Source organism: Thalassophryne amazonica, chromosome 16 (assembly GCF_902500255.1).
Source record: "Thalassophryne amazonica chromosome 16, fThaAma1.1, whole genome shotgun sequence".
Taxonomy (NCBI): domain Eukaryota; kingdom Metazoa; phylum Chordata; class Actinopteri; order Batrachoidiformes; family Batrachoididae; genus Thalassophryne; species Thalassophryne amazonica.
The window spans coordinates 30,808,111-30,835,244 of NC_047118.1; the positions used below are offsets into that span (position 1 = coordinate 30,808,111).

General features: G+C 44.2%; 2 protein-coding genes across 2 annotated transcripts in view; both read left to right on the top strand.

The window, feature by feature from the left end:
• The window catches only part of xpo6 (exportin 6), a 30,302-nt gene extending 27,928 nt beyond the window's left edge, over nucleotides 1-2,374 (top strand). The window contains exon 24 of the mRNA XM_034190003.1: nucleotides 1,746-2,374. Within this exon, the coding sequence (XP_034045894.1) occupies nucleotides 1,746-1,847 (102 nt within the window). The 3' untranslated portion in view covers nucleotides 1,848-2,374. The remainder of the gene's footprint in view (nucleotides 1-1,745) is intronic.
• A 3,771-nt stretch (nucleotides 2,375-6,145) lies between these two features.
• nme4 (NME/NM23 nucleoside diphosphate kinase 4) lies at nucleotides 6,146-25,922 on the top strand. The gene is made up of 5 exons (XM_034190305.1): nucleotides 6,146-6,272; nucleotides 13,199-13,329; nucleotides 13,407-13,508; nucleotides 24,976-25,088; nucleotides 25,708-25,922. Exons 1-5 carry the CDS (start codon nucleotides 6,146-6,148, stop codon nucleotides 25,829-25,831), a joined length of 597 nt encoding a protein of 198 aa, XP_034046196.1. The 3' UTR covers nucleotides 25,832-25,922.
• Nucleotides 25,923-27,134: the final 1,212 nt, after the last annotated feature.

Below are 27,134 nucleotides of genomic sequence, written 5' to 3' on the forward strand. Positions count from 1 at the left end.
AACTGCAGGATTGTCTTACAGACATAAAGACATGAATGACCTCTAATTTCCTGCTTTTAAACTTAGATAAAACTGAAGTTATTGTACTTGGCCCCACAAATCTTAGAAACATGGTGTCTAACCAGATCCTTACTCTGGATGGCATTACCCTGACCTCTAGTAATACTGTGAGAAATCTTGGAGTCATTTTTGATCAGTATATGTCATTAAATGCGCATATTAAACAAATATGTAGGACTGCTTTTTTGCATTTGCGCAATATCTCTAAAATTAGAAAGGTCTTGTCTCAGAGTGATGCTGAAAAACTAATTCATGCATTTATTTCCTCTAGGCTGGACTATTGTAATTCATTATTATCAGGTTGTCCTAAAAGTTCCCTGAAAAGCCTTCAGTTAATTCAAAATGCTGCAGCTAGAGCACTGACAGGGACTAGAAGGGGAGAGCATATCTCACCCATATTGGCCTCTCTTCATTGGCTTCCTGTTAATTATAGAATAGAATTTAAAATTCTTCTTCTTACTTATAAGGTTTTGAATAATCAGGTCCCATCTTATCTTAGGGACCTCATAGTACCATATCACCTCAATAGAGCGCTTCGCTCTCAGACTGCAGGCTTACTTGTAGTTCCTAGGGTTTGTAAGAGTAGAATGGGAGGCAGAGCCTTCAGCTTTCAGGCTCCTCTCCTGTGGAACCAGCTCCCAATTCAGATCAGGGAGACAGACACCCTCTCTACTTTTAAGATTAGGCTTAAAACTTTCCTTTTTGCTAAAGCTTATAGTTAGGGCTGGATCAGGTGACCCTGAACCATCCCTTAGTTATGCTGCTATAGACTTAGACTGCTGGCGGGTTCCCATGATGCACTAAGTGTTTCTTTCTCTTTTTGCTCTGTATGCACCACTCTGCATTTAATCATTAGTGACTGATCTCTGCTCCCCTCCACAGCATGTCTTTTTCCTGGTTCTCTCCCTCAGCCCCAACCAGTCACAGCAGAAGACTGCCCCTCCCTGAGCCTGGTTCTGCTGGAGGTTTCTTCCTGTTAAAAGGGAGTTTTTCCCTTCGCACTGTCGCCAAGTGCTTGCTCATAGGGGGTCGTTTTGACCGTTGGGGTTTTTCCGTAATTATTGTATGGCCTTGCCTTACAATATAAAGCGCCTTGGGGCAACTGTTTGTTGTGATTTGGCGCTACATAAATAAAATTGATTTAAGTGTTTGATAGAATACTGCCCCCACCTGGACAGTATTATGTATTGCATCCTGAGTTTGGATTTCATTGAGGAGCAAAAACAAGTTTGTAGTTTGAATTTTTTTTTATTTTCTTATTTATACAGATGAGACAATGTGCATGTTTGTGTCTGTTAATAACGTCACTGACTTTCAAGTCAGACTCAGCGATGGCAGCTTTAAAAAAAATCAGGTCTTGACTGGAATCACAGACACTCTAACTCAGTTTTAGCTTGTTCAGACATAATAATAATATAACCTTTATTTAACCAGGAAAAAATCTATTGAGATTGAAACCTCAAAGAAAGGCAGCAGCACATGTCATAGTGGACAGGTTAACGTCAATATGAGAAAGTTAGTGATAAATAAAATACAGTCTACTTGGTCATCATAACATTGCACATGGTGTAAAGTCTCAGGCAGATTTAGTTTTAGAAACATAGGCATTACGTTAAAGAATCCCATTTGTGATCTCGTAAAATAAACCGGAAGGTGTTCAAGGACTTTTTCTTCTTCTTCTTCAGGATTTGCCATCATTCACTCAAAGTGTCCACCGGCTGGTGAATGACCTTCGCTACTACAGACTATGTAATAGCAGCCTACCCACGGGTACCATCAAGCTATAGCATGGTGACTGAACCACTCCACCCAGCGACTGTGATCCTCCTGGACTGCGTGCATTGACCACTAGTCTGAACTCTCCTTTGCGTTCAGCCCGCTCTGCCTCTTCTGGCACAAACAGCACACACCTTTCTTGGTTGAGTAAATGGAAGTTGAGGACGCTGCTGATGTCTCTCTTAGACTTTTACTGTAGAAGGTTGGCACATTGTTTTTTAATTGGTGCCCCCCTTATTTGTTGCCAGTTACTTTGGCAGGAAATGTAAACCTGGTCTGCAATTGGCTTTTTGCCCAGACCTGGGTCAGTCTGAGCCAGGCCTTCTCTCCCACGCCTCTGTCTGAAAGCTGGGCTGGGACTGAGCACTTTCAACTCATCTTGAGTTTTTAAAGAAAAAGTCTGCTTTTATTTGTTTTTGCCTTCATTTTTTTCATCTCCAAAGGAGACAAACTCTCAACTTAAAGGTCTTTCACATCATTCCATCCTGAAAAAGACAAAATATGCTTGATTAATAAAGTGCTTTTTTATTAAAAGTGGCATGGCTATTTTTCTTTTTAATGTCTTGTTTTACATGTGATTGCAGTATTGTTTGTGAGAATAAGTATAAAAGAGCTACAGTTGATTTGTACAGTAGCGTTCAGAATAATAGTAGTGCTATGTGACTAAAAAGATTAATCCAGGTTTTGAGTATATTTCTTATTGTTACATGGGAAACAAGGTACCAGTAGATTCTCACAAATCCAACAAGACCAAGCATTCATGATATGCACACTCTTAAGGCTATGAAATTGGGCTATTAGTAAAAAAAAAAGAAAAGGGGGTGTTCACAATAATAGTAGTGTGGCATTCAGTCAGTGAGTTTGTCAGTTTTGTGGAACAAACAGGTGTGAATCAGGTGTCCCCTATTTAAGGATGAACACCATAGTAGGAGAAACATGCCCATATCATGATGCTTGCACCACCATGCTTCACTGTCTTCACTGAGAACTGTGGCTTGAATTCAGAGCTTGGGGGTCGTGTCACAAACTGTCTGTGGCCCTTGGACCCAAAAAGAACAATTTTACTCTCATCAGTCCACAAAGTATTCCTCCATTTCTGCTTGGTCTTGTTGGATTTGTGAGAATCTACTGGTACCTTGTTTCCCATGTAACAATAAGAAATATACTCAAAACCTGGATTAATCTTTTTAGTCACATAGCACTACTATTATTCTGAACACTACTGTATATATCGCATATACCAGGTATCATGGATCAGTTTGTATATGTCAAAATACTTGAAGAGGTCATGTTGCCTTATGCTGAAGAGGACATGCCCTTGAAATGGGTGTTTCAACAAGACAATGACCCCAAGCACACTAGTAAACCAGCAAAATCTTGGTTCCAAACCAACAAAATTAATGCCTCACAGATGTGAAGAAATCATGAAAAACTGTGGTTATACAACTAAATACTAGTTTTGTGATTCCCAGGATTGCTAAAAAAGCAGTTTGAACATAATAGTTTTGAGTTTGTAGCATCAACAGCAGATGCTACTATTATTGTGAACACCCCCTTTTCTACTTTTTTTTTTACTAATAGCCCAATTTCATAGCCTTAAGCGTGTGCATATCATGAATGCTTGATCTTGTTGCATTTGTGAGAATCTACTGAATCTACTGGTACCTTGTTTCCCATGTAACAATAAGAAATATACTCAAAACCTGGATTAATCTTTTTAGTCACATAGCACTATTATTCTGAACACTATGTTCACACTGTCAAATCATCATCATCATATTAGAGAAATGTTCCACTTCTCCAAGGTGCTTGTACCAGTTTACACTAAACTTGCTGTGAGCATGCATGTTGACCCCAGAATTGTCCTTAGAGGCTTCTTAAGGCAGTGGTCAAGGTCACTGGGGTTAAATGCCCCTCCTCCCCGCCTCAGGTGTCCACCATACTTTGCATACATATATGTAGGTGAGTTCTGGAATTGTTTAGACAAGCAGAGCTCCAACACTGGGGTCAAGGTCATTGAGATCAAAAGTAGAAACTGAACTTTGTCGCTTGCCCATGTGAGATCAAATTTTACAGGTCAGTCACTGAGGTCAAAGGTCAGTAAGGTTTTTTTTTTTTTTTAAATTGTAGACCAATTTGCAAAGAGTGTTTTGTTTGGGTTCCAAAGGTGCCCATCAAAGTCTTTAGCCAAATGTCAATTATTTCTATCTGTTGGGTGACTCCTCCAAGGACTTCTTGTGGTTTTCTACTGAACATGGTATGCCAATGCAGGTTGCCCCTGGAACTGCAGTTAGGGTTAGGTGGGACTGCCTTATTTAAAAGCAGAGCTCAGTGTCTTCAAATGTGATATATATAAATTTGACAGGTCAGTCACTGGGGTCAAAGGTCAGTAAGTTTTTTTTTTTGTATGGCAGCACCCTGACATCGGGGTGAATGTGAGGCATTATTGTAAAGTGCTTTTGAGTGTCTGATGCAGATGGAAAAGTGCTATATAAATGCAGTCCATTTACCATATTTTTTTTAATTGTGGAAGAAAACTTGCACAGACGTGCAAAGTCTGCTCAGATCCCAGGGCTTGCTGTGAGGCATCAGTGTTAACCACTAAGCTGCACTGCCACCCAGTTTGGCCTAATGTAGCACACAATTACATTCCAGAATTGTCCTGAAAAAGTCAGCTAGAGGTCAATCATTTTGAGTGAAGGTTAAGGTCACTGGGGTACCTAGTGTTTTAAAAATTCAGTTGCCATTGATTTGTCACATGAATAATTTTTGTGGCTCTTTGCTGAAGCTTTTTACAAGCCAGCAAGTGAAGCAGGGAAGCAATTTTAAGAAATGGCTCATCTTTTACAAATAATACCAGAGGACTTGATGCTTGGCATGTGACTGGCGGCATGTGATGTGTGTGAGCGCTCCCTGCCAGACACAAAGACCAATGACACTGCCCTCATATGTCCTCATCTTATTTAGAAAATCCCCCCACCCCAAAAAAAGGGTTAAACATGTCTTGTCAGAACTGTTCATATCTTCTCTGTGATTTGAACCTGTGTAGTTTCCATTATAAACTGTTTCACTGACTTTGTTAGAGCCTTTTTTTTTTCTTTTTTTTTTCTTATTTCAGCCAGAAGTCAGCTTGATCCAATTTAAGGAACATATTTCCTAAAACTTTGTGTTGAAAAAACAGAACAGTTGATTTTACTGATTAAAAGACGAGTTGGGTTCACAGTCTTCATATTTTTGACAATTTATTCATTTCCTGTCACTTATCTGGCTCAGTTTCATGGTGGCAGCAGACCAAGCAGATCATCCCACACTTCCCTATGCTGGTCTAAATCCTCTAACTCTTCACGGAAGATCCTGAGGCCTCCCACTTAGACATGCTTTGAAGACCTCACAAGGGAGACAACCCAGATGCACGAACCACCTTAGTTGGCTCCTTTTGATGTGAAGAAGCAGTTCCGAGTGCCTTCCAGATGGTCAGACTTCTCACCCCGTCCCAGGGTGAGAAGCTCAGACACCCAGTGGAGGAACCCCTTTCTGTGCTTGTATCCGGGACCTTGTTTCAATCGTTACCAAAAAGGACTACAGGCAAGTATGGGAGCATAAATTGACTATTAAATAGAGTTTCATCAATTAGCTCAGCTGTTTCTTCACTATAATGCTCCAGCATCTGAAAGACTTAAGATGCAGCCTAAATCCATCTATTGATCTCATGCTCTAACGTACAGTAAGTAAGTGAACAAGACCCCACTCCTCAACTTGGGGCAATCGCTCTCCCCTGACCCAGAGGGGACAATCCACCATTTTCCAGCAGGACCATGGTCTCAGATTTAGTGGTTCTGAGTGAGGTCCTCAGTGGCTTCACAGATGCAACTCTAAGGTTGCCAAACTGGAACCCAGTGCCTGAGTGTGCCTTGAAATTCTACATCACAAACAGGATTGGTGAAATTGTAGTGTTTATGAATCATTACAATAAATTTAGTTTCTAAATGTTGACCATAAACATACCGAGTGTTAAAAAAACACACACCAGGCTATCATAATGGCTTATCAGAACTTTGTAATGAGTCTGACTCGAAATCTTCCATCTCACTTTGAGAATAAATGGAAGTAACCATGATACATAAATTAGGATTATTTGACGTCCACTTCGCGTTGGAATGAACTCAGATTGAAGAAAAGAGAAAAGGAGGCGCGTCTGGCATCACTGGAGTTAAATCCAGTTTGGGTGCCAGATGACTTGCGTGTTGTCACTCAGGACGTTTCACTGTGTTTTTTGTGTGTTGGGACTGAGAAAGCACGTGCAGGAAACATGATCATTCTGCAGCGATGTGCTTTGAAGGGACTTCTGCAGCGGTTTTATTTTGGAACTCAAACCGCTTACAGTTCGGTTTCTGCGTTTCCCTCTGCGCTGCTGGATGGACACAGGAGCAAATCAAGTAAGTGAGAAAACGCAAAGAAGCGCAGTGTCAAGGTTTTAATTCATTAGTAGTCACCACAAACTGCTAAATATGTGTCATGATGTGTAAATTAAAGCGTTATTACTTTAGATGCTGTTGGCCAAGAGTTTGCCTCCGACGCGCCACACTTCGTTCCAAACTTAACATTTTGCAAAAAGCAAACTCACGAGGGGTCATGAACTGAAAGTAGGGTAGTGACACAGAAGATAAAGGTGATGTGGACAGAATGCATCGATGAGAAGCAAAGTGGCCTCATTGCGCAACTGTGCCAAAAACGCGTGCGTAATTGGCATGCGCGTCATCAGGCCGCTTAAATTCACAGGCGTAGTTATACGTCGCTGGTAAAGATAGCCTGGACACTTCTCTCGGCCATGCCGGGCAATTAATTAGTCACATGCAGTCAGTTATTAGTTGGTGGAACGCTCGCGCGTGTGTGCACAGCTGCGCGTTCGGAGCGCAGAACATCCAACTGTCATACTGTCTACGTCGACCACTGTTGTGCTCACTTACACCCCAATTTCGGATCAAACCCAGCAAACCCTTTAGTTAATACCAGCTGAGTTATAGTGATCCCGAAGGTCATCCCATGACGTATCTCATCATTTATTATTAAATACATAATATGTATTATGCATATGTGACAATAACAAATGAAGAAAGTGTTACGTACTGTATGTAACACATCAAAATGTACAGATGTGGTAGTTGACATTCACCTTGGCTAAACTATTTAAAAACTCAACTTCCAAAAATTTTTACCTTGGAAAAAAAATTCAAGGTCAAAGTCCTGTTAGAAAGTGGCTTTTCACAAGATAAATTAGATGTGATCAATTTAATGCCAGAAGTATTATTTAGTTCATGCACTTGAATCAAAGGTTTTTTTTTCTGAACTTTTTGGGTTTCTGAATTATTTTTTAAATCATTTTCACAAAACATTGGTTAATCTCTGCTATGGACAATTTGTAATTGCTTTTTGGCACTTGGTTTCCAACTGATAGCTAGAAAAAAAAACAGACATAAAATTGGAACCTTCATCCAATTTTGGTGGTGTAGGTAAATCCATAACAGAAAAATTAAAGCGATTGAGGCACATTTGTTTGAGATATAATGCAAAATATACACCAAATGGGCTCTTCAATATTAAATTGAAATGTCCACAAAATCCACAATCTGGATCAGATCCAGATCAAACTTTGCCAGGCGATATTGAGTGTCAGTCTGCACCTCATTTTCAAATATGAGCGTGATTGGAGCACAGTTCATTAAGATATAATGTAAAATATACATTAAATGGGGTTTTCAATGTTAAATTTAAGTGGCCACAACGTCTGTAACCTGGATCAGATCCAGATCAAACTGTCAGTCGATATAGGATACCATCCTACATGATGCTGTCATATATGAAAGAAATTTGAGTATTTTTGACAGTTATGAATTTTTGAACATTTGTTCAGTGTTAAAGATAGGGATTTTTCCAATTTTCCAAGATTTTTTTCTGACTATGACCTTTGAAAATTGAATCAGTTCTTGCCTATCAGGATATGAATCTTCAATAAAAAATTCAGAACCTCCTCCAACTTCGTTGGCAGAGGTAGTAACAAGTCATAGGTTTATTGCAGTTCTTATTCACTGTGTCAGATTTTCAGTGGGTCACCATTTCACATGCACTGAGATGAATGCCTGTTTCAACAGCTGGGAAGACACCATTCATCAGGGCCGCTGCTAAGGTTTTGGAGGCCCTAAGCATAACTGGTCAGGGAGGCCCCCCCACCCCCAATACAAGAGAACCCCCCCCCCCCCACACACACACACACACACGCACACAAAAGTTCTACTCAAACAGTTACTATTTATTAAAGCATTTAAGTTTAGCGTTTAAATCTACATCAAATCAGCAAAGCCAACGCAATCTAGCTTAAGCAGCACCACAGAACATAAAGTAATCAAAACAATTTAAACCTTTAACACGTACTTACCAGCAAGGGATGCACGGGCATCATCTTTTTGTTTCTTTTTCCTACGTTTTTCAGCTCCAGACTCCTGCTGTCGCTTCATTGTTTAATTGTGGCATAGTGGCAACTTGTCGTCTCGTGTCAGAATCGACTGTGGGCTAGCAGTGCTACTTCAGTTAGGCGCAGGGTTGCCAGATTGGGTGTTTTCTCATCCAATTGGTTTGTTTAGGGTAAAAATATGGCACTGGACGAGTTTTTTGTATAGAATTGCCACACACATTTTAAAAATCAGTTCAAATTGCGCAGGATTTAGTGCCTCCATGCATTTTTGAGTATTTGTTGGACTGGAAATCGTCACATCTGGCAACCCTGGTTAGGCGACACAGCGAACAGAGAAAGATGCAAACAGGGCTGTACCATTTCAGGGAATCGGGGCGGGGGTGGATGGGGGCTTTATATTAGGCAAAAAACTGTTAATTTGCCCCAATTAAGTAATGGGGTAGGGGCCTACACAATGTTTAAAGACAAAAATGATGGGCCTATTCATAAATAATTAATATTGATTTTGAAATGTAATAATCAGTGTTGCCACAGTTACTCTGATAAAGTAATCCAATTACTCATTACTGATTACTCCTTGAAAAAGTAACTGAGTTACTTTACTGATTACTCAATTGTAAAAGTAACTAAGTTAGATTACTAGTTACTTTTTTAGTTACTTTCCCCAGCTGCCGACAACAACCCTCTGCCACCTCAACATGACAGTGATACCTGTTTTGCCAAAACTCACTTTATAGTCACCCTTTCTTGACTTCAATGAAAATAAATACTTGTTTTATAAAAAGTAAAATAATCTTTCTTGACCTCATATTTAACTGTTGACAGCACTGTAACAGTAAAACTTGCAATTTCTAGCCTCCATTGTTTGTAAATGTAACTATTAAATTCTAACATTTTTCTAACATTTAAATTCTCTATAAACATTTTACTTGTCAAAATTATTATTATTTTAAGTAGTATTAGTAGTTGTAGTAAAAAAAAACGGCTTCAAAACTGGACCTTTAATCTAGGGGTGTTGTGGGGGAGGGGGGCACATCCCTGCCCCACGCCCCCATTCCTGCTGGATTCGCCCCTGCTTTGGCGTTTGAGCATAAAGAATGGATAACATTTATTTATGCAGAAAACAGGACCAGATTTACAGGTAAGAAAGTTTTATTGTGTTTTCACATCATGTGGTCCTCAGAAAGAGAGTTTAGGTGCATTTGAGTGGAAAATAATTGTTGACACGTCGCGGAGGATCAGCTGTTTCTAACGAGACGATACGGAGCGTCTCAGCTCAGAATTCTAAATAAAGGAGAAAAATAAAGCATAAAAATGACTTTGTAAAGCTCAGTGCAGGTGTGCTGTTTTGACCGCGCTTTAAGAGGTGAGGACGAGTCGTAGTAGCTGATGAAAAGCTCACAGCTCGCTTAAAGTGGGCAGTTCAGAACCCCGACCTCCTGCCCACAGACCAAGTTTAATGCTGCTGTCGACCCACAATGCAAAAATAATAGTAACGCACAGTGACTTGGAGAAGTAACTTTAATCTGATTACTCATTTGGAAAGATTAACGTGTTAGATTACTCGTTACAAAAAAAGTGGTTAGATTAGAGTAACGCGTTACCGGCATCACTGGTAATAATGTAATAATTTCAATGCATTTTTCAGTCAATTGAGGCCCTGCAAACTAGTGCAACATGGTTGGTGCCCCACGCAGGCTGCGTAGTCTGCTTATGCCGAACGGCGGCGCTGCCATTCATTCATTCATTTTCTAAACTTGATTATTCCAATCAAGGGTCATAGGGCACAGGGGTGCTGGAGCCTAGTTGTCTATGGGTGAGAGGCAGGGTAAACCCTGGACAAGCCACCCGTCTATCTTAGGGATGACACATGTACTAGTTATGTTCACTATGTTCAGTTACTGAGTTTTGTTGGAATTTTGTGAAGATTTGCAAAAGTATACATTTTTGTAAAATGCACACAGTAGCCAGTCAGAAAATGGTCAATTTTAGAGACAATAATTCACCTTCCCAAGCAGCACAGTACTAACCACTAATCCACTGTGCTGCTTGAAAAGATACCAGAAATTGTTAAATGTGGAATCTTTATTGTTAATTGCAGAATGCTTGGCTGTATTTAAGGTTCTACCTGCAGAGCCAGTGCCTTTTGTGGTTAAGAGTATGTAGGGGGTATCTAAAGAACTACATCAAGGCTTCTGGAGGAAAACTTTGAATGTCACAAGTCTTCCAAAAACAAGAACATGTACTGTGAGTCCTATACGAGGTCTGTCCATAAAGTATCGTACCTTTTTTTTTGTTTTTAACTATATGGATTTGATTCATATGTTTTCACGTCAGACAAGCTTGAACCCTCGTGCGCATGCGTGGGTTTTCCACGCCTGTCGGTGACGTCATTCGCCTGTGAGCACTCCTTGTGGAAGGAGTGGTCCCGCCCCGTCGTCGGATTTTCATTGTCTGGAAATGGTGGAATGATCTGGGGTTTTTTTCCATCAGAATTTTTTCAGAAGCTGTTAGAGACTGGCACCTGGAAACTATTTGAAAAATTTATCTGGCTTTCGGTGAAAATTTTACGGGCTTCACAGAGAATAAGGACTGTTAGTACAGCTTTAAGGACCCCTTTAAGGACACTCAGCGCGCCGCGCTGCGAGCTGCGACGACACGGCACAAGCCACCGGACCATTTCTAACCTGATGGCTCTGTGGATACGAGACCATCGTGTGCTCTTTCTCTGGTTATCACAAGAGCTGGACATCAGCCATTTTCCGGCAGATTTCACTTTTAACAAGAGATTTTGTCATGGAAAGCCGCGCGGAGGCTTCGCGCGTAAAGACCGATTCGCTTTGGAAGCGAGACAAAGGAACACCTCTGTTTCAGCGTGTCAGAGGACAAGTTTGGACATGTCCAGCTCTCCACAATTTCACTGATACTTACTGGATTGGTAAGCATTGAAAGCCGAGATAGACATGTCCAAACTTGTCCTCTGGTACTCCGAAACGGAGGTGTTCCTTTGTCTCGCTTCCAAAGCGAATCGGTCGTGACGCGCGAAGCCTCCACGCGGTTTTCCATGACAAAATCTCTTGTTAAAAGTGAAAATGGCTGATGTCCAGCTCTTGTGATAACCAGAGAAAGAGCACACGACGGTCTCGTATCCACAGAGCCATCAGCTCAGAAATGGTCCGGTGGCTTGTGCCGTGTCGTCGCAGCTCGGAGCGCGGCGCGCTGAGCGTCCTTACAGGGGTCCTTAAAGCTGTACTACCAGACCTTATTTTCTGTGAAGCCCGTAAAATTTTCACCGAAAGCCAGATAAATTTTTCAAATAGTTTCCAGGTGCCAGTCTCTAACAGCTTCTGAAAAAATTCTGATGGAAAAAACCCCCAGATCATTCCACCATTTCCAGACAATGAAAATCCGATGACGGGGCGGGACCACTCCTTCCACAAGGCGTGCTCACAGGCGAATGACGTCACCGACAGGCGTGGAAAAACTCACGCATGCGCACAAGGGTTCAAGCATGTCTGACGTGAAAACATATGAATCAAATCCATATAGTTTAAAAAAAAATAAAAAGGTACGATACTTTATGGACAGACCTTGTATAGGCCCTGAGGCTCGTTGGTGCTGGTTATTCCTTATCCCCGGACTCCAGCCTGAAGCGGATGATAGTCTGAAACTCCTCTGTCCAAAGAAAAGATACAAAGAAAATCATATGAAGAAAAACAAAGAAATAACATAAAACAGACAAAGTTTTTAATTTTGATAACCTAACGTTTGCCACAATTTCTTAGTCATTATCTTCCACTGAAAAAAGCTGAACATATCTCACTGTGTTCAGCAATATGAAATAATTTTTTACACTGCATCTTCTGTCCACAGAAGTAGAATAAACATCTAGGACCTGCATGATACTATTATAGATTAAAGTGTTTTTGGAGATTCCTGGCCAATCTGTCAAAAATTCACTGGCGATTATGAAAGATAAGGTTTAATTTGCAAATTTGACTTGTTAAGACAATGTTAATCTTTTATTCCATGAATGAGTGGAGTCGACTCAGCGGATTGCCCAATTGCGATGACTCAAACCCCTCCCCCCACCAAAAATTTCTGAATCTCCCCCTTGGTACCTCCCCTGCCAAGAATGGTACCTATTGACAGCTGGATGGACCACTGAGACAGTGTGACCAGGAATCAAACCGGGACTGTGTATTGGTATGGTAGCCCATCTCCAATCCAACTGAGCTATTTGCTTTGCCTCATTAAGCACGCCATGAATACAATCTATTGTACATCTATAAGACGTTGGGAAACATAGAGACTTTACATCACTGAGAAAGAATGCTCAACTTATCACCCAGGAATTAACGAGACTTTCTAGTGAAGGTCCAACAGACATTCTGGATCACAGCTAAGGAACTGATGAGTTGAAGGCATCAGATAGAAATGTGACTTGTCCCACCTTTAAAAAAATATTTCATTACCAGAAGGAAGCTATTACTCAAAAATCACCTTTAAAAAGCTCTGCAAAACTTTCTAAATGATTATAATGACAATAGCCAAGCCTTTTTTTAAATTATTTTTTAATGTAGGTTTTCGAGTAACAGTTTCTTCCTAGGATCTAGGTCCATGGTCTTTAAGGTCAAGATAATAGAGTTCTTTGAATGGCTTGACCTAACCAGAAGCAGGAGACAAAAACAAAACAAACAAACAACAACAACAACAACAACAGTTCTTTGAAACTTGACCAGCAAATGTGGGAGAAAAAGCCGTGCAAATTTTTTTGCACTGAACCATGCTCAGTCTGAGTTTTTTTTTTTAATTTCTGTAGTAGGTCAAAACAGACAGACAACATTAATCATTAATAATATTGTGAAAACTGCTCCGGTCTGGTCCCACCAGCTGTTCCAGATGTGGCAGAGCGGACTCTCATCGCTGTGAAGCCAGATGGAGTTCAGCGCCGTCTTGTGGGACAAATAATTCAACGCTTTGAGAGGCGTGGCTTTAAGCTGGTCGGCCTGAAAATGCTGAAGGTATTCATTTATTTTAATTAAAGTGAACTGTTATAGGTCCATCACTTAAGGCTCCTCAAACTGTTTCTCTTTTGAAGGTGTCCGAGGAGCTCTTGTCTCAGCATTATTCTCACTTGAAGATGAAATCCTTCTTTCCTTCTGTGCTGCAGTACATGACCTCAGCACCCGTGGTTGTCATGGTGAGGGCTCTTTTTTCAATTCTGCATAATTAATAATTACTGTAGGGTTTAAATATGTGTCCTGTGGAACTGTAGGGTTTATAGAGGAGTCCTTTGGAACTGTGAGGTTTATAGAGGTGTCCTGTGGAACTGTAGGGTTTATAGAGATGTCCTGTGGAGCTGTAGGGTTTATAGAGGTGTCCTGTGGAGCTGTAGGGTTTATAGAGATGTCCTGTGGAGCTGTAGGGTTTATAGAGGTGTCCTGTGGAGCTGTAGGGTTTATAGAGATGTCCTGTGGAGCTGTAGGGTTTATAGAGGTGTCCTGTGGAGCTGTAGGGTTTATAGAGATGTCCTGTGGAGCTGTAGGGTTTATAGAGGTGTCCTGTGGAGCTGTAGGGTTTATAGAGATGTCCTGTGGAGCTGTAGGGTTTATAGAGATGTCCTGTGGAGCTGTAGGGTTTATAGAGGTGTCCTGTGGAACTGTAGGGTTTATAGAGGTGTCCTGTGGAACTGTAGGGTTTATAGACGTGTCCTGTGGAACTGTAGGGTTTATAGAGGTGTCCTGTGGAACAGTAGGGTTTATAGATGTATCCAGTAGAACTGTAGGCTTTATAGATGTGTCCTGTGGAACTGTAGGGTTTATAGAAGTGTGCAGTGGAACTATAGGGTTTATATGTAGATGTGTCCTGTGGAACTGTAGGGTTTATAGAGGTGTCCTGTGGAACTGTAGGGTTTATAGAAGTGTGCAGTGGAACTGTAGGGTTTATAAGTAGATGTGTCTTGTGGAAGTGTAGGTTTTATAGAAGTGTCCTGTGGAACTGTAGGGTTTATAGAGGTGTCCTGTGGAACTGTAGGGTTTATAGAGGTGTCCTGTGGAACTGTAGGGTTTATAGAAGTGTGCAGTGGAACTGTAGGGTTTATAAGTAGATGTGTCTTGTGGAAGTGTAGGTTTTATAGAAGTGTCCTGTGGAACTGTAGGGTTTATAGAGGTGTCCTGTGGAACTGTAGGGTTTATAGAGGAGTCCTGTGGAACTGTAGGGTTTATAGAGGAGTCCTGTGGAACTGTAGGGTTTATAGAAGCATGCAGTGGAACTGTAGGGTTTATACGTAGATGTGTCTTGTGGAACTGTAGGGTTTATAGAGGTGTCCTGTGGAACTGTAGGGTTTATAGAAGTGTCCTGTGGAATTGTAGGTTTTATACGTAGATGTATCCAGTAGAACTGTAGGGGTTTATAGACGTGTCCTGTTGAACTGTAGGGTTTATGGAGGTGTCCTGTGGAACTATAGGGTTTATAGACGTGTCCTGTGGAACTGTAGGGTTTATATGTAGATGTGTCCTGTGGAACTTTAGGGTTTATAGATATGTCCTGTGGAACTGTATGGTTTTACGTAGATGTGTCCTGTGGAACTGTAGGGCTTATACGTAGATGTGTCCTGTGGAACTGTAGGGCTTATAGAGGTGTCCTGTGGAACTGTAGGGTTTATAGATGTATCCAGTAGAACTGTAGGGTTTATAGAAGTGTCCTGTGGAACTGTCGGGTTTATAGAAGTGTCCTGTGGAGCTGTAGGGTTTATAGAGGTGTCCTGTGGAACTGTAGGGTTTATAGATGTAACCAGTAGAACTGTAGGGTTTATAGAAGTGTCCTGTGGAACTGTAGGGTTTATAGAAGTGTGCAGTGGAACTGTAGGGTTTATATGTAGATGTGTCCTGTGGAACTGTAGGGTTTATAGAGGTGTCCTGTGGAACTGTAGGGTTTATAGATGTATCCAGTAGAACTGTAGGGTTTATAGAAGTGTGCAGTGGAACTGTAGGGTTTATACGTAGATGTGTCTTGTGGAATTGTAGGTTTTATAGCAGTGTCCTGTGGAACTGGAGGGTTTATAGAGGTGTCCTGTGGAACTGTAGGGTTTATAGATCAATCAATCAATCAATCAATTTTTTTATATAGCGCCAAATCACAACAAACAGTTGCCCCAAGGCGCTTTATATTGTAAGGCAAGGCCATACAATAATTATGTAAAACCCCAACGGTCAAAACGACCCCCTGTGAGCAAGCACTTGGCTACAGTGGGAAGGAAAAACTCCCTTTTAACAGGAAGAAACCTCCAGCAGAACCAGGCTCAGGGAGGGGCAGTCTTCTGCTGGGACTGGTTGGGGCTGAGGGAGAGAACCAGGAAAAAGACATGCTGTGGAGGGGAGCAGAGATCGATCACTAATGATTAAATGCAGAGTGGTGCATACAGAGCAAAAAGAGAAAGAAACAGTGCATCATGGGAACCCCCCAGCAGTCTACGTCTATAGCAGCATAACTAAGGGATGGTTCAGGGTCACCTGATCCAGCCCTAACTATAAGCTTTAGCAAAAAGGAAAGTTTTAAGCCTAATCTTAAAAGTAGAGAGGGTGTCTGTCTCCCTGATCTGAATTGGGAGCTGGTTCCACAGGAGAGGAGCTTGAAAGCTGAAGGCTCTGCCTCCCATTCTACTCTTACAAACCCTAGGAACTACAAGTAAGCCTGCAGTCTGAGAGCGAAGCGCTCTATTGGGGTGATATGGTACTATGAGGTCCCTAAGATAAGATGGGACCTGATTATTCAAAACCTTATAAGTAAGAAGAAGAATTTTAAATTCTATTCTAGAATTAACAGGAAGCCAATGAAGAGAGGCCAATATGGGTGAGATATGCTCTCTCCTTCTAGTCCCCGTCAGTACTCTAGCTGCAGCATTTTGAATTAACTGAAGGCTTTTCAGGGAACTTTTAGGACAACCTGATAATAATGAATTACAATAGTCCAGCCTAGAGGAAATAAATGCATGAATTAGTTTTTCAGCATCACTCTGAGACAAGACCTTTCTGATTTTAGAGATATTGCGTAAATGCAAAAAAGCAGTCCTACATATTTGTTTAATATGCGCTTTGAATGACATATCCTGATCAAAAATGACTCCACGATTTCTCACAGTATTACTAGAGGTCAGGGTAATGCCATCCAGAGTAAGGATCTGGTTAGACACCATGTTTCTAAGATTTGTGGGGCCAAGTACAATAACTTCAGTTTTATCTGAGTTTAAAAGCAGGAAATTAGAGGTCATCCATGTCTTTATGTCTGTAAGACAATCCTGCAGTTTAGCTAATTGGTGTGTCCTCTGGCTTCATGGATAGATAAAGCTGGGTATCATCTGCGTAACAATGAAAATTAGATAGATGTATCCAGTAGAACTGTAGGGTTTATAGAAGTGTGCAGTGGAACTGTAGGGTTTATACGTAGATGTGTCCTGTGGAAGTGTAGGTTTTATAGACGTGTCCTGTGGAACTGTAGGGTTTATAGAGGTGTCCTGTGGACTTGTAGGGTTTATAGACGTGTCCTGTGGAACTATAGGATTTATAGAGGTGTCCTGTGGAACTGTAGGGTTTATAGAAGTGTCCAGTAGAACTGTAGGGTTTATAGATGTGTCCTGTGGAACTGTAGGGTTTATAGAAGTGTGCAGTGGAACTGTAGGGTTTATACGTAGATGTGTCTTGTGGAAGTGTAGGTTTTATCGAAGTGTCCTGTGGTACTGTAGGGTTTATAGAGGTGTCCTGTGGAACTGTAGGGTTTATAGAAGTGTCCTGTGGAACTGTAGGGTTTATAGAGGTGTCCTGTGGATCTGTAGGGTTTATAGAAGTGTGCAGTGGAACTGTAGGGTTTATACGTAGATGTGTCCTGTGGAAGTGTAGGTTTTATAGAAGTGTCCTGTGGAACTGTAGGGTTTATAGAGGTGTCCTGTGGAACTGTAGGTTTTATAGATGTATCCGGTAGAACTGTAGGGTTTATAGACGTGTCCTGTTGAACTGTAGGGTTTATGGAGGTGTCCTGTGGAACTATAGGGTTTATGGACGTGTCCTGTGGAACTGTAGGGTTTATAGAGTTGTCCAGTGGAAGTGTAGGGTTTATAGAGTTGTCCAGTGGAACTGTAGGGTTTATAGAGTTGTCCAGTGGAAGTGTAGGGTTTATAGAGTTGTCCAGTGGAACTGTAGGGTTTATAGAGTTGTCCAGTGGAAGTGTAGGGTTTATTGAAGTGTCCTGTGGAACTGTAGGGTTTATACGTACGTGTGTCCTGTGGAACTTTAGGGTTTATAGACATGTCCTGTAGAACTGTATGGTTTTACGTAGATGTGTCCTGTGGAACTGTAGGTTTTATAGAAGAATCCTGTGGAACTGTAGGATTTATAGAGGTGTCCTGTGGAACTGTAGGGTTTGTAGAAGTGTCCTGTGGAACTGTAGGGTTTATAGAAATGTCCTGTGGAACTGTCAGGTTTATAGAAGTGTCCTGTGGAACTGTAGGGTTTATATAACGATAAACTGTGCACATTGCTAGAGAAGCATCACAGTCGTTGCAGCATCAAGACATCCAGAATATCTGGGATCAACCATAAGGCCCCACAGGCGACATTCTACGAGATGGCGGCTGACAGGATGATGCAGGTGACAGCTGTCACCGGACACCACCAGCTGACCGTGTGGCTGGCGCTGCGGGTTTTCACCAAACTGTTGGATGCTGAGTCCAGCAGTTCTCAGTCTGTCAATGTGGCCAGCCTTGTTCCCTCAGATAAAATAGCATTTAGAGTTAAACAAAAATCATCAGTATTTACAGAATTGATTGAGTTAATTTTGTAAAATCAATATAAACACAGAAAGGTGAATATATCAATGATACACAGATGACACAATAAAGCATAAAGGTGTTGGGAAAGTGTAGTGACACGGACCCACAACAGGGGGCGTAAATGAACGGACAATGGATGAGTCAAAATTACAACACTTTACTGTTGTGAAACGTGCACAACGAAATATAGACAGATGCAGAATGTGGATAACAGTCAAATATACGAGGGTGACGTGTGGGCAGGCTCGAGGATAGGAGACAACCGTCCAGAGAAGAGCCGGGCCCCACACGATTTCCACTGCCACCGGATCTGGAACACACCGGAGTCGCCAAGTCCTGAATCCCCAGGTGGCCACCATCTCCAGCTGTCGGATCTGGTACTGCTGGCAGGAGGCAGAAAGACAGTTAAGGGTGAGTGTGTGAAAACACACCCAGTAAACAGTCAGCAAAAAGCAGTTCTTCTCCAGGTGGGAAAAACATCTCCACCTCAAACGCAGTAACACAGTTCGTGCAGAGCCTGAGAGCTACTTCTCTTAGTTTGACGTGCGGAGTGAAGTCCGTCACTCGTCATGCTTCCCAAACTCAGCGTCCAGCTGCAAGTAGGATCCTCAGGTACTCCTGCAAAGGCTCAGAAAATTATGTGCATTTTGGCACAATCACGGCTGAGAGGTTTACCTATAGGGTAGACAATATCTCGGCAGCGAGGTGGAGATGCTGCCCGGCTTTGAGGTGATGGTGATGATGAGTGACAGCTGGTGCTTGTTGATGAGTGACAGCTGTCACTCCCGGATGCTCTGGCGCCCTCTTGTGGTGGGCCAGCAGTACCTCCTCTTCAGCGGCCCACACAACAGGACCCCCCCCTCAACGGGCGCCTCCTGGCGCCCGACCTGACTTGTTGGTGTGACGTGTGTAGAGGTCGGCCAGGAGGGCAGGGTCCAGGATGAAGCTCCTCTTCACCCAGGAGCGTTCCTCAGGTCCATACCCCTCCCAGTCCACCAAGTACTGGAATCCCTGGACCTTTCGACGGACGTCCAGAAGCCTGCGCACTGTCCAAGCCGGCTCCCCGTCGATGATCCGGGCAGGAGGCGGCGCCGGTCCGGGAACACAGAGGGGTGAGGAGTGGTATGGTTTGAGTCTGGAGACATGGAACACGGGGTGGATCCGCAGTGAAGCTGGGAGTTGGAGCTTCACTGCGGCCGGACTGAGGACTTTGAGGACTTTGAAGGGGCCGATGTATCTGTCCTTCAGTTTTGGGGAGTCCACCTGGAGAGGTATGTCCTTCGTGGATAACCACACCTCCTGCCCGGGCTGGTATGCAGGGGCTGGGGAATGCCGGTGGTCTGCATGGGCCTTAGCCCTCGTCCGGGCCTTCAGTAAGGCAGAACGGGCAATGCACCACACCTGACGGCATCGTCGCAGGTGGGCCTGGACCGAGGGCACACTGACCTCTCCCTCCACAACGGGAAACAATGGGGGCTGATACCCCAGACACACCTCAAACAGGGAGAGGCCGGTGGTGGAGGACACTTGACTGTTATGCGCGTACTCGATCGAGGCCAGATGTTCACTCCAGGCCTTCGGGTGCGCGGATGTTACACAGCGTAGGGCCTGCTCCAGTTCCTGGTTGGCCCGTTCTGCCTGTCCGTTCGTCTGGGGGTGATACCCGGACAAGAGGCTCACGGTGGCCCCCAGTTCCCTGCAGAAACTCCTCCACACTTGAGAGGAGAACTGGGGACCACGATCAGAGATGATGTCCATTGGTATCCCATGCAGACGTACAACGTGGTGGACCAAGAGGTCTGCTGTCTCCTGGGCCGTTGGGAGCTTCGGGAGGGCCACGAAGTGGGCCGCCTTGGAGAATCGGTCCACTATCGTGAGGATGGTCGTCATGCCCTGGGATGACAGGAGGCCCGTGACAAAGTCCAGGCCGATGTGGGACCAGGGGCGATGAGCTACCGGAAGCGGCTGGAGAAGTCCTTAGGTCCTCTTGTGGTCTGCCTTGCCCCTGGCACAGATGGTACAGGCCTGGACGTATTCCCGGACGTCGGCCTCCATGGACGCCCACCAGAAGTGCTGCTGGACCAGTGCCACGGTTCTTCGCACCCCTGGGTGACAGGAGAGCTTGGAACCGTGACAGAAGTCCAGGACTGCAGCCCTGGCTTCTGGTGGGACGTACAGACGGTTCTTCGGGCCGTTTCCCGGGTCCGGGTTCTGTGCCAGGGCCTCCCGGACGGTCTTCTCCACGTCCCAGGTAAGGGTGGCCACGACAGTGGACTCGGGTAGGATGGCATCCGGTGGATCCGACAGCTCGGTCTTGACTTCCTCTTCGTGAACCCGGGACAAGGCGTCAGATCTTTGATTCTTGGTCCCGGGGTGGTAGGTGATCCGGAAGTCAAAACGCCCGAAGAACAGTGACCAGCGGGCTTGCCTGGGGTTCAGTCGCTTGGCGGTCCTGATATACTCCAGATTCCGATGGTCCGTGAAAACCGTAAATGGCACCGCAGCTCCCTCCAACAGATGTCTCCACTCCTCAAGAGCCTCTTTCACCATGAGGAGTTCCCAATTGCCCACATCATAGTTCCGTTCAGCCGGGGTCAACCTGCGTGAAAAATAGGCACATGGGTGGAGAACCTTGTCGGACTCTCCGCTCTGGGACAACACGGCTCCTATCCCAAAGTCAGAGGCGTCCACTTCAACCACGAACTGGCGGCTAGGATCGGGCTGCACCAGAACTGGTGCAGTTGAGAACCGGTGTTTCAACTCCTTAAACGCGGCCTCGCACCGATCTGACCAGGTGAAGGGGACTTTGGAGGAGGTCAGGGCTGTCAAGGGGCTAACCACCTGACTGTACCCCTTGATGAACCTCCTGTAGAAATTCGTAAAGCCGAGGAACTGTTGCAGCTTCCTACGGCTTGTTGGTTGGGGCCAATCTCTCACCGCCGCAACCTTGGCCAGATCAGGGGCGACGGAGTTGGAGGAGATGATAAACCCCAGGAAGGACAAAGAAGTGCGGTGGAACTCGCACTTCTCACCCTTCACAAACAGCCGGTTCTCCAACAACCGCTGCAGGACCTGACGTACATGCTGGACATGAGTCTCAGGATCCGGGGAAAAGATGAGTATATCGTCTAGATATACAAAGACGAATCGGTGCAGGAAGTCCCGCAAGACGTCGTTAACCAAAGCTTGGAACGTCGCGGGGGCGTTAGTGAGGCCGAATAGCATGACCAGGTACTCAAAGTGACCTAACGGGGTGTTAAATGCCGTCTTCCATTCGTCTCCCTTCCGGATCCGAACCAGGTGGTACGCATTCCTAAGATCCAGCTTTGTGAAGATTTTGGCTGCATGCAGGGGCGTGAACACTGAGTCTAACGGGCAACGGGTATCGATTGCGAACCGTAATCTCATTCAGCCCTCTGTAATCAATGCATGGACAGAGTCCGCCGTCTTTCTTGCCCACAAAAAAGAAACCAGCACCCATCGGGGAGGTGGAATTTCGGATCAGCCCGGCAGCTAATGAGTCCCGGATGTAGGTCTCCATTGATTCGCGCTCTGGGCGTGAGAGGTTGTACAGCCTGCTGGACGGGTACTCAACGCCCGGGATCAAATCAATGGCGCAATCATACGGACGGTGCGGGGGAAGAGTGAGTGCCAGATCTTTGCTGAAGACGTCAGCAAGATCGTGGTACTCCTCGGGCACCGCCGTCAGATTGGGGGGGACTTTAGCCTCCTCATTAGCCGTCAAACCGGGGGGAACCGAGGATCCTAAACACTCCCAGTGGCAGGTTTCGCTCCACTGAGCCACAACCCGAGACGGCCAATCAATCCGGGGATTGTGTTTTACCATCCACGGGAAGCCCAAAATCACGCGGGAGGTAGAAGGAGTCACATAAAACTCAATCTCCTCCCGATGATTCCCAGACACTACCAGAGTTACTGGCAGTGTCTTGTGTGTGATTAAAGGGAGAAGTGCTGGGGCTTGAAGGGTTAAATCCCCACTCAAGATTGTAACTGGGAGACGTGCAGCAATGCGTGTGTGTCCCACGTGAATGTCTTGGCCCACCCTTAGCCCAGTTTCTAAGGGCGGGTGTTGGTGTTTAACCGCTTGGGGCAGTCTCTCTGCTGATGCTCACTCGAGCCGCAGACAAAGCACTCCCTGCGGGCCAGTCTCCTCTGTCTATTGGAAGCTCTTAATTTAGCCCTGCTCATGTCCATAGCATCGTCAGCAGGAGGAGCTGTTGCCACACGGAGTGCTGAGGCTGTGGAGCGTGGGGAGGGCGGAACCTGCCCGGCCACGTCCTTCGTCTCGCTCCCGACGGTGTTCCTCTAACCGATTGTCTAATCGTATAACAAGATCAATAAGCCCGTCCAAATCCCGTGGCTCATCCTTAGCCACCAGGTGCTCCTTCAGGACCGACGACAGTCCGTTTACGAAGGCGGCGCTGAGCGCAGCAGTATTCCAGCCGGACCTTGCAAAGTCGGAAGTCGACTGCATACTCGGCTGCGCTGCTACGCCCCTGTCTCATAGACAGCAACACTGTTGAAGCGGTCTCGCCTCTATTTGGGTGATCAAAGACTGTTTTGAACTCCCTCACAAACCCAGTATAAGTTGTTAGGAGCCGTGAATTTTGCTCCCAAAGCGCCGTAGCCCAGGCGCGTGCCTCACCTCGAAGCAAATTAATCACATAAGCCACCCGGCTGGCGTCTGACGCGTACATGATGGGACGCTGTGCAAAGACGAACGAACACTGCATCAGGAAGTCTGCGCACATCTCTACACAGCCTCCGTACGGCTCCGGGGGACTTATGTATGCTTCAGGGGATGGTGGGGGGGTTCGTTGAGCGACCATTGGAATGTCTATATTCGGCACCAGGACAGCAGGAGGAGGAGTTGCAGCAGCGCCCTGTGCGCGCGCTTTCACCCGTGCGGTGAGAGCCTCCATCCTGCGATTGAGAATGATATTCTGCTCAGTCATTAGATCCAACCGAGCAGTGAAGGCGGTGAGTATTTGCTGCAACTCACCAACCACGCCTCCCACTGGCGCCTGTGCACCCTGCTCTTCCATTGGTTGTTCAACAGATGGTTGACGCCCCTTGGAATCCATGACGTTGGCCGAGATATCCTGTTGGGAAAGTGTAGTGACACGGACCCACAACAGGGGGCGTAAATGAATGGACAATGGATGAGTCAAAATTACAACACTTTACTGTTGTGAAACGTGCACAACGAAATACAGACAGATGCAGAATGTGGATAACAGTCAAATATACGAGGGTGACGTGTGGGCAGGCTCGAGGATAGGAGACAACCGTCCAGAGAAGAGCCGGGCCCCACACGATTTCCACTGTCACCGGATCTGGAACACACCGGAGTCGCCAAGTCCTGAATCCCCAGGTGGCCACCGTCTCCAGCTGTCGGATCTGGTACTGCTGGCAGGAGGCAGAAAGACAGTTAAGGGTGAGTGTGTGAAAACACACCCAGTAAACAGTCAGCAAAAAGCTGTTCTTCTCCAGGTGGGAAAAACACCTCCACCTCAAACGCAGTAACACAGTTCGTGCAGAGCCTGAGAGCTACTTATCTTAGTTTGACGTGCGGAGTGAAGTCCGTCACTCGTCATGCTTCCCAAACTCAGCGTCCAGCTGCAAGAAGGATCCTCAGGTACTATCTCGGCAGTGAGGTGGAGATGCTGCCCAGCTTTTGAGGTGATGGTGATGATGAGTGACAGCTGGTGCTTGTTGATGAGTGACAGCTGTCACTCCCGGATGCTCCGGCGCCCTCTCGTGGTGGGTCAGCAGTACCTCCTCTTCAGCGGCCCACACAACAAAAGGCTTATTTCCATTGTGGTCCATGTGAGGCTAAAACCTGACAACACTGAGGAGCTCCATTAAACATGTACAGACTGCAAAGACATAATCTCATCAATTCATGTAAGTAGCTTTAAGTGTATAGTGTGTGAGTGTGTGTATATATATATATATGATCGTTTACATTTGGATACAAATAAAATAAGTACAAAATGAACAGAGAACAATAAGATCTTAATAAACTAAAATAAATAGCAACTTTATTCCTGTAAAAGTGTAAACGATTCGGACTAGAAAATAATGGACTAGAAGATAAGCTTGTCTTTTGGACCAGAAATCACATTTAAAAAATAAAAACAAATAAAATGTGGCATTCATCTTCCCTTAGCTGACTGAATGAATTTGACTTTAACTGTCTTTTAAAACTTGCCTTGTTGCAGATCGACTCCAAGATCTATATTTTATATAAGATATATTTGATCTGAATAGTTCCCGACGTGTGGGATACGTGGGTTATATCTTGATATTTCAACCTAACCGGTTGTTTCCAAACCTTTGTAGCAATAACAGTTCGGCGCAGACGAAGCATTTTCATTTTGAGAGCAGTGTGACTTTGTGAGCGATAATCGGGGCAGCTACAAAATGTAAGGCTCTGTAAATTATTCAGAATAATTGCTCATAACCTTTAACCTTATTTTGTGATGTTTGATATCGTCGATTCCAAGCAGAAGAAGTTTATAATACCTGTGGATGAAGCACTGGCTGCAGAGCAGCAGACTGTAATGTTACAGAGGGTAGACGGGGAGGTTCCTTTAAGAAGTATCCTTGTTAATGTGAGTAGGTGACTCAGTATTTGTGGTTTAGAACACCTTGTTCTATGTTAGTTATGGAAAGCGTTGGCATGGTCCTGAGGGGTGACTCTACTGTACTGTCACTGAGCAGCAACAGAAATTCATCATCATCACTGCTAAAAATGAGTGACACTGGATGGATGGTGATAACATTCTTCAAGTGTTGAATCTTGTCCAATTTTGTGTAGGTGTGGGAAGGGTACAATGTTGTTCAGACATGTCGTGCTATGGTTGGCCATACGAACCCAGCTGAGGCTCAAGCAGGCACAGTCAGAGGAGATTTCGGAATCCACGTCAGCAGGTAACGAAGAAGGTTTTTGGATTGGTTGTTGTATATTCTTGATTTTCATGTAGGATTATTGCCAACGTGCATTCTGCAATACACCACCATAAGTGGAAAAATGTGTATTCATCCATCATTCTTTCCATACTGCAAAGTCCATCTCACCAGTGGAACAGTTTTGCTGACCTGTTGCTGAAATACAATGAGGAGTCAAAGGACAAAACAGGAATTTTTGGTCATTTTCAAGAAAAAGATTGTTAATTGCATCAAATGGAAACTTGGGGTCCTTGAGGAAATTTAGGGCCAAAATATGTTCTTCAGCCTCTATAGTTACTGAGATATAGAGTGATGGATCATTTTTATGGAGACAAAAGTCATGATTGATGGGTGCAAATAGAAATGTTGGATGTCTGGGTAATTTATGTCCAGATTCTGCTTTCTTCCCTCAGATAACTGATCAATAGGAACAAATAGAAACTTGGCCCCAGTGGTTACTGAGAGCTCAATCATGGGTGACATTTGTTGTCTCTGGCCATTATCATGGTACTGCTTTCAGTTTTTGGTACCGTGTTTCATTGGAGCCTATAGAAAGTTGTACCTTGGAAATAATTTTACATTACTTAAATGACTGTTATAGGAATGTGGTCCATGCCAGTGATTCACTAGAGGGAGCACAAAAGGAGATCCAGCTGTGGTTTCAGGGACAAGAGCTCCTTAACTGGGAATCCTTTGACCACAACATCACCATTGGGGAAGAGTGAAGGAGAGCTTAAGAGAAGACCACAGCGAGAATCAGCAATTCTACCTCTTTTTCCGCTGCTTGAAGGTCTGTGTCTGTGGAGTGACCACAGTCATAATTTATCTATAAAGCAAGAAACACCTGTGTGTGTGTGTATGTGGCTCGCATATCTCTCTGACTGTTTGTCATATCGACCTCAGCTTTCGGGTATGGCTTGCACATGGCACGATGATGTGCATCCTTTATTATAAAAATTTGGGGGATTAATTTTCAAACCTTTATTTTGAAACTTTCATTTTGATTAACATTGTAACATTCGTACTTCCAAGATGGCGTGGCTCGTTGATGTTACTAGTAGCAAAGTTAGACAACATCAGATAGTTCACATTGCTTGCACCATCTCACAATAAAACGTTTAATGCCAGCATCACAGCAAATACTTGTACTGTGAAAGTACAGTGTTCCTTGTGACTGAGTTTAACTTGACAATGCTGAGGAGACGTTAGTTAAAATCTGTTTTTTGATAACACCAACAGATTTCCCACTATTTGTACAACGTTTCAGCAAGTACATAAACTGAATAAAATATGTTTGTACAACATTTCATTATGTATATAAGCTCAATAAAATCATATGTTTGCCGTGAGTTCAAGTAGAATAAACTGTGTTGGTGGGATACTGATTTGCTGTTTCAGATATTTTATATGTTCTGTTTAATTTTGTTTGACTCCAATAACCTGTTTAATAGGAATCTTTTTATTTTCATATCATTCATAATAAAACTGATTTTTTAAATCAATCAATCAATTCAATCAATTTTATTTATATAGCGCCAAATCACAACAAACAGTTGCCCCAAGGCGCTTTATATTGTAAGGCAAGGCCATACAATAATTACGTAAAAACCCCAACGGTCAAAACGACCCCCTGTGAGCAAGCACTTGGCGACAGTGGGAAGGAAAAACTCCCTTTTAACAGGAAGAAACCTCCAGCAGAACCAGGCTTAGGGAGGGGCAGTCTTCTGCTGGGACTGGTTGGGGCTGAGGGAGAGAACCAGGAAAAAGACATGCTGTGGAGGGGAGCAGAGATCGATCACTAATGAGTAAATGCAGAGTGGTGCATACAGAGCAAAAGGAGAAAGAAACACTCAGTGCATCATGGGAACCCCCCAGCAGTCTAAGTCTATAGCAGCATAACTAAGGGATGGTTCAGGGTCACCTGATCCAGCCCTAACTATAAGCTTTAGCAAAAAGGAAAGTTTTAAGCCTAATCTTAAAAGTAGAGAGGGTGTCTGTCTCCCTGATCTGAATTGGGAGCTGGTTCCA

Coding starts and splice junctions, on each gene's coding strand:
- nme4 (XM_034190305.1), top strand. CDS start 6,146: ATGATCATTCTGCAGCGATGTGCTTTGAAGGGACTTCTGCAGCGGTTT. Junction 13,509..24,975: donor CAGCACCCGTGGTTGTCATG/GTGAGGGCTCTT, acceptor AATTTTGTGTAG/GTGTGGGAAGGGTACAATGT. Junction 25,089..25,707: donor TTCGGAATCCACGTCAGCAG/GTAACGAAGAAG, acceptor TGACTGTTATAG/GAATGTGGTCCATGCCAGTG.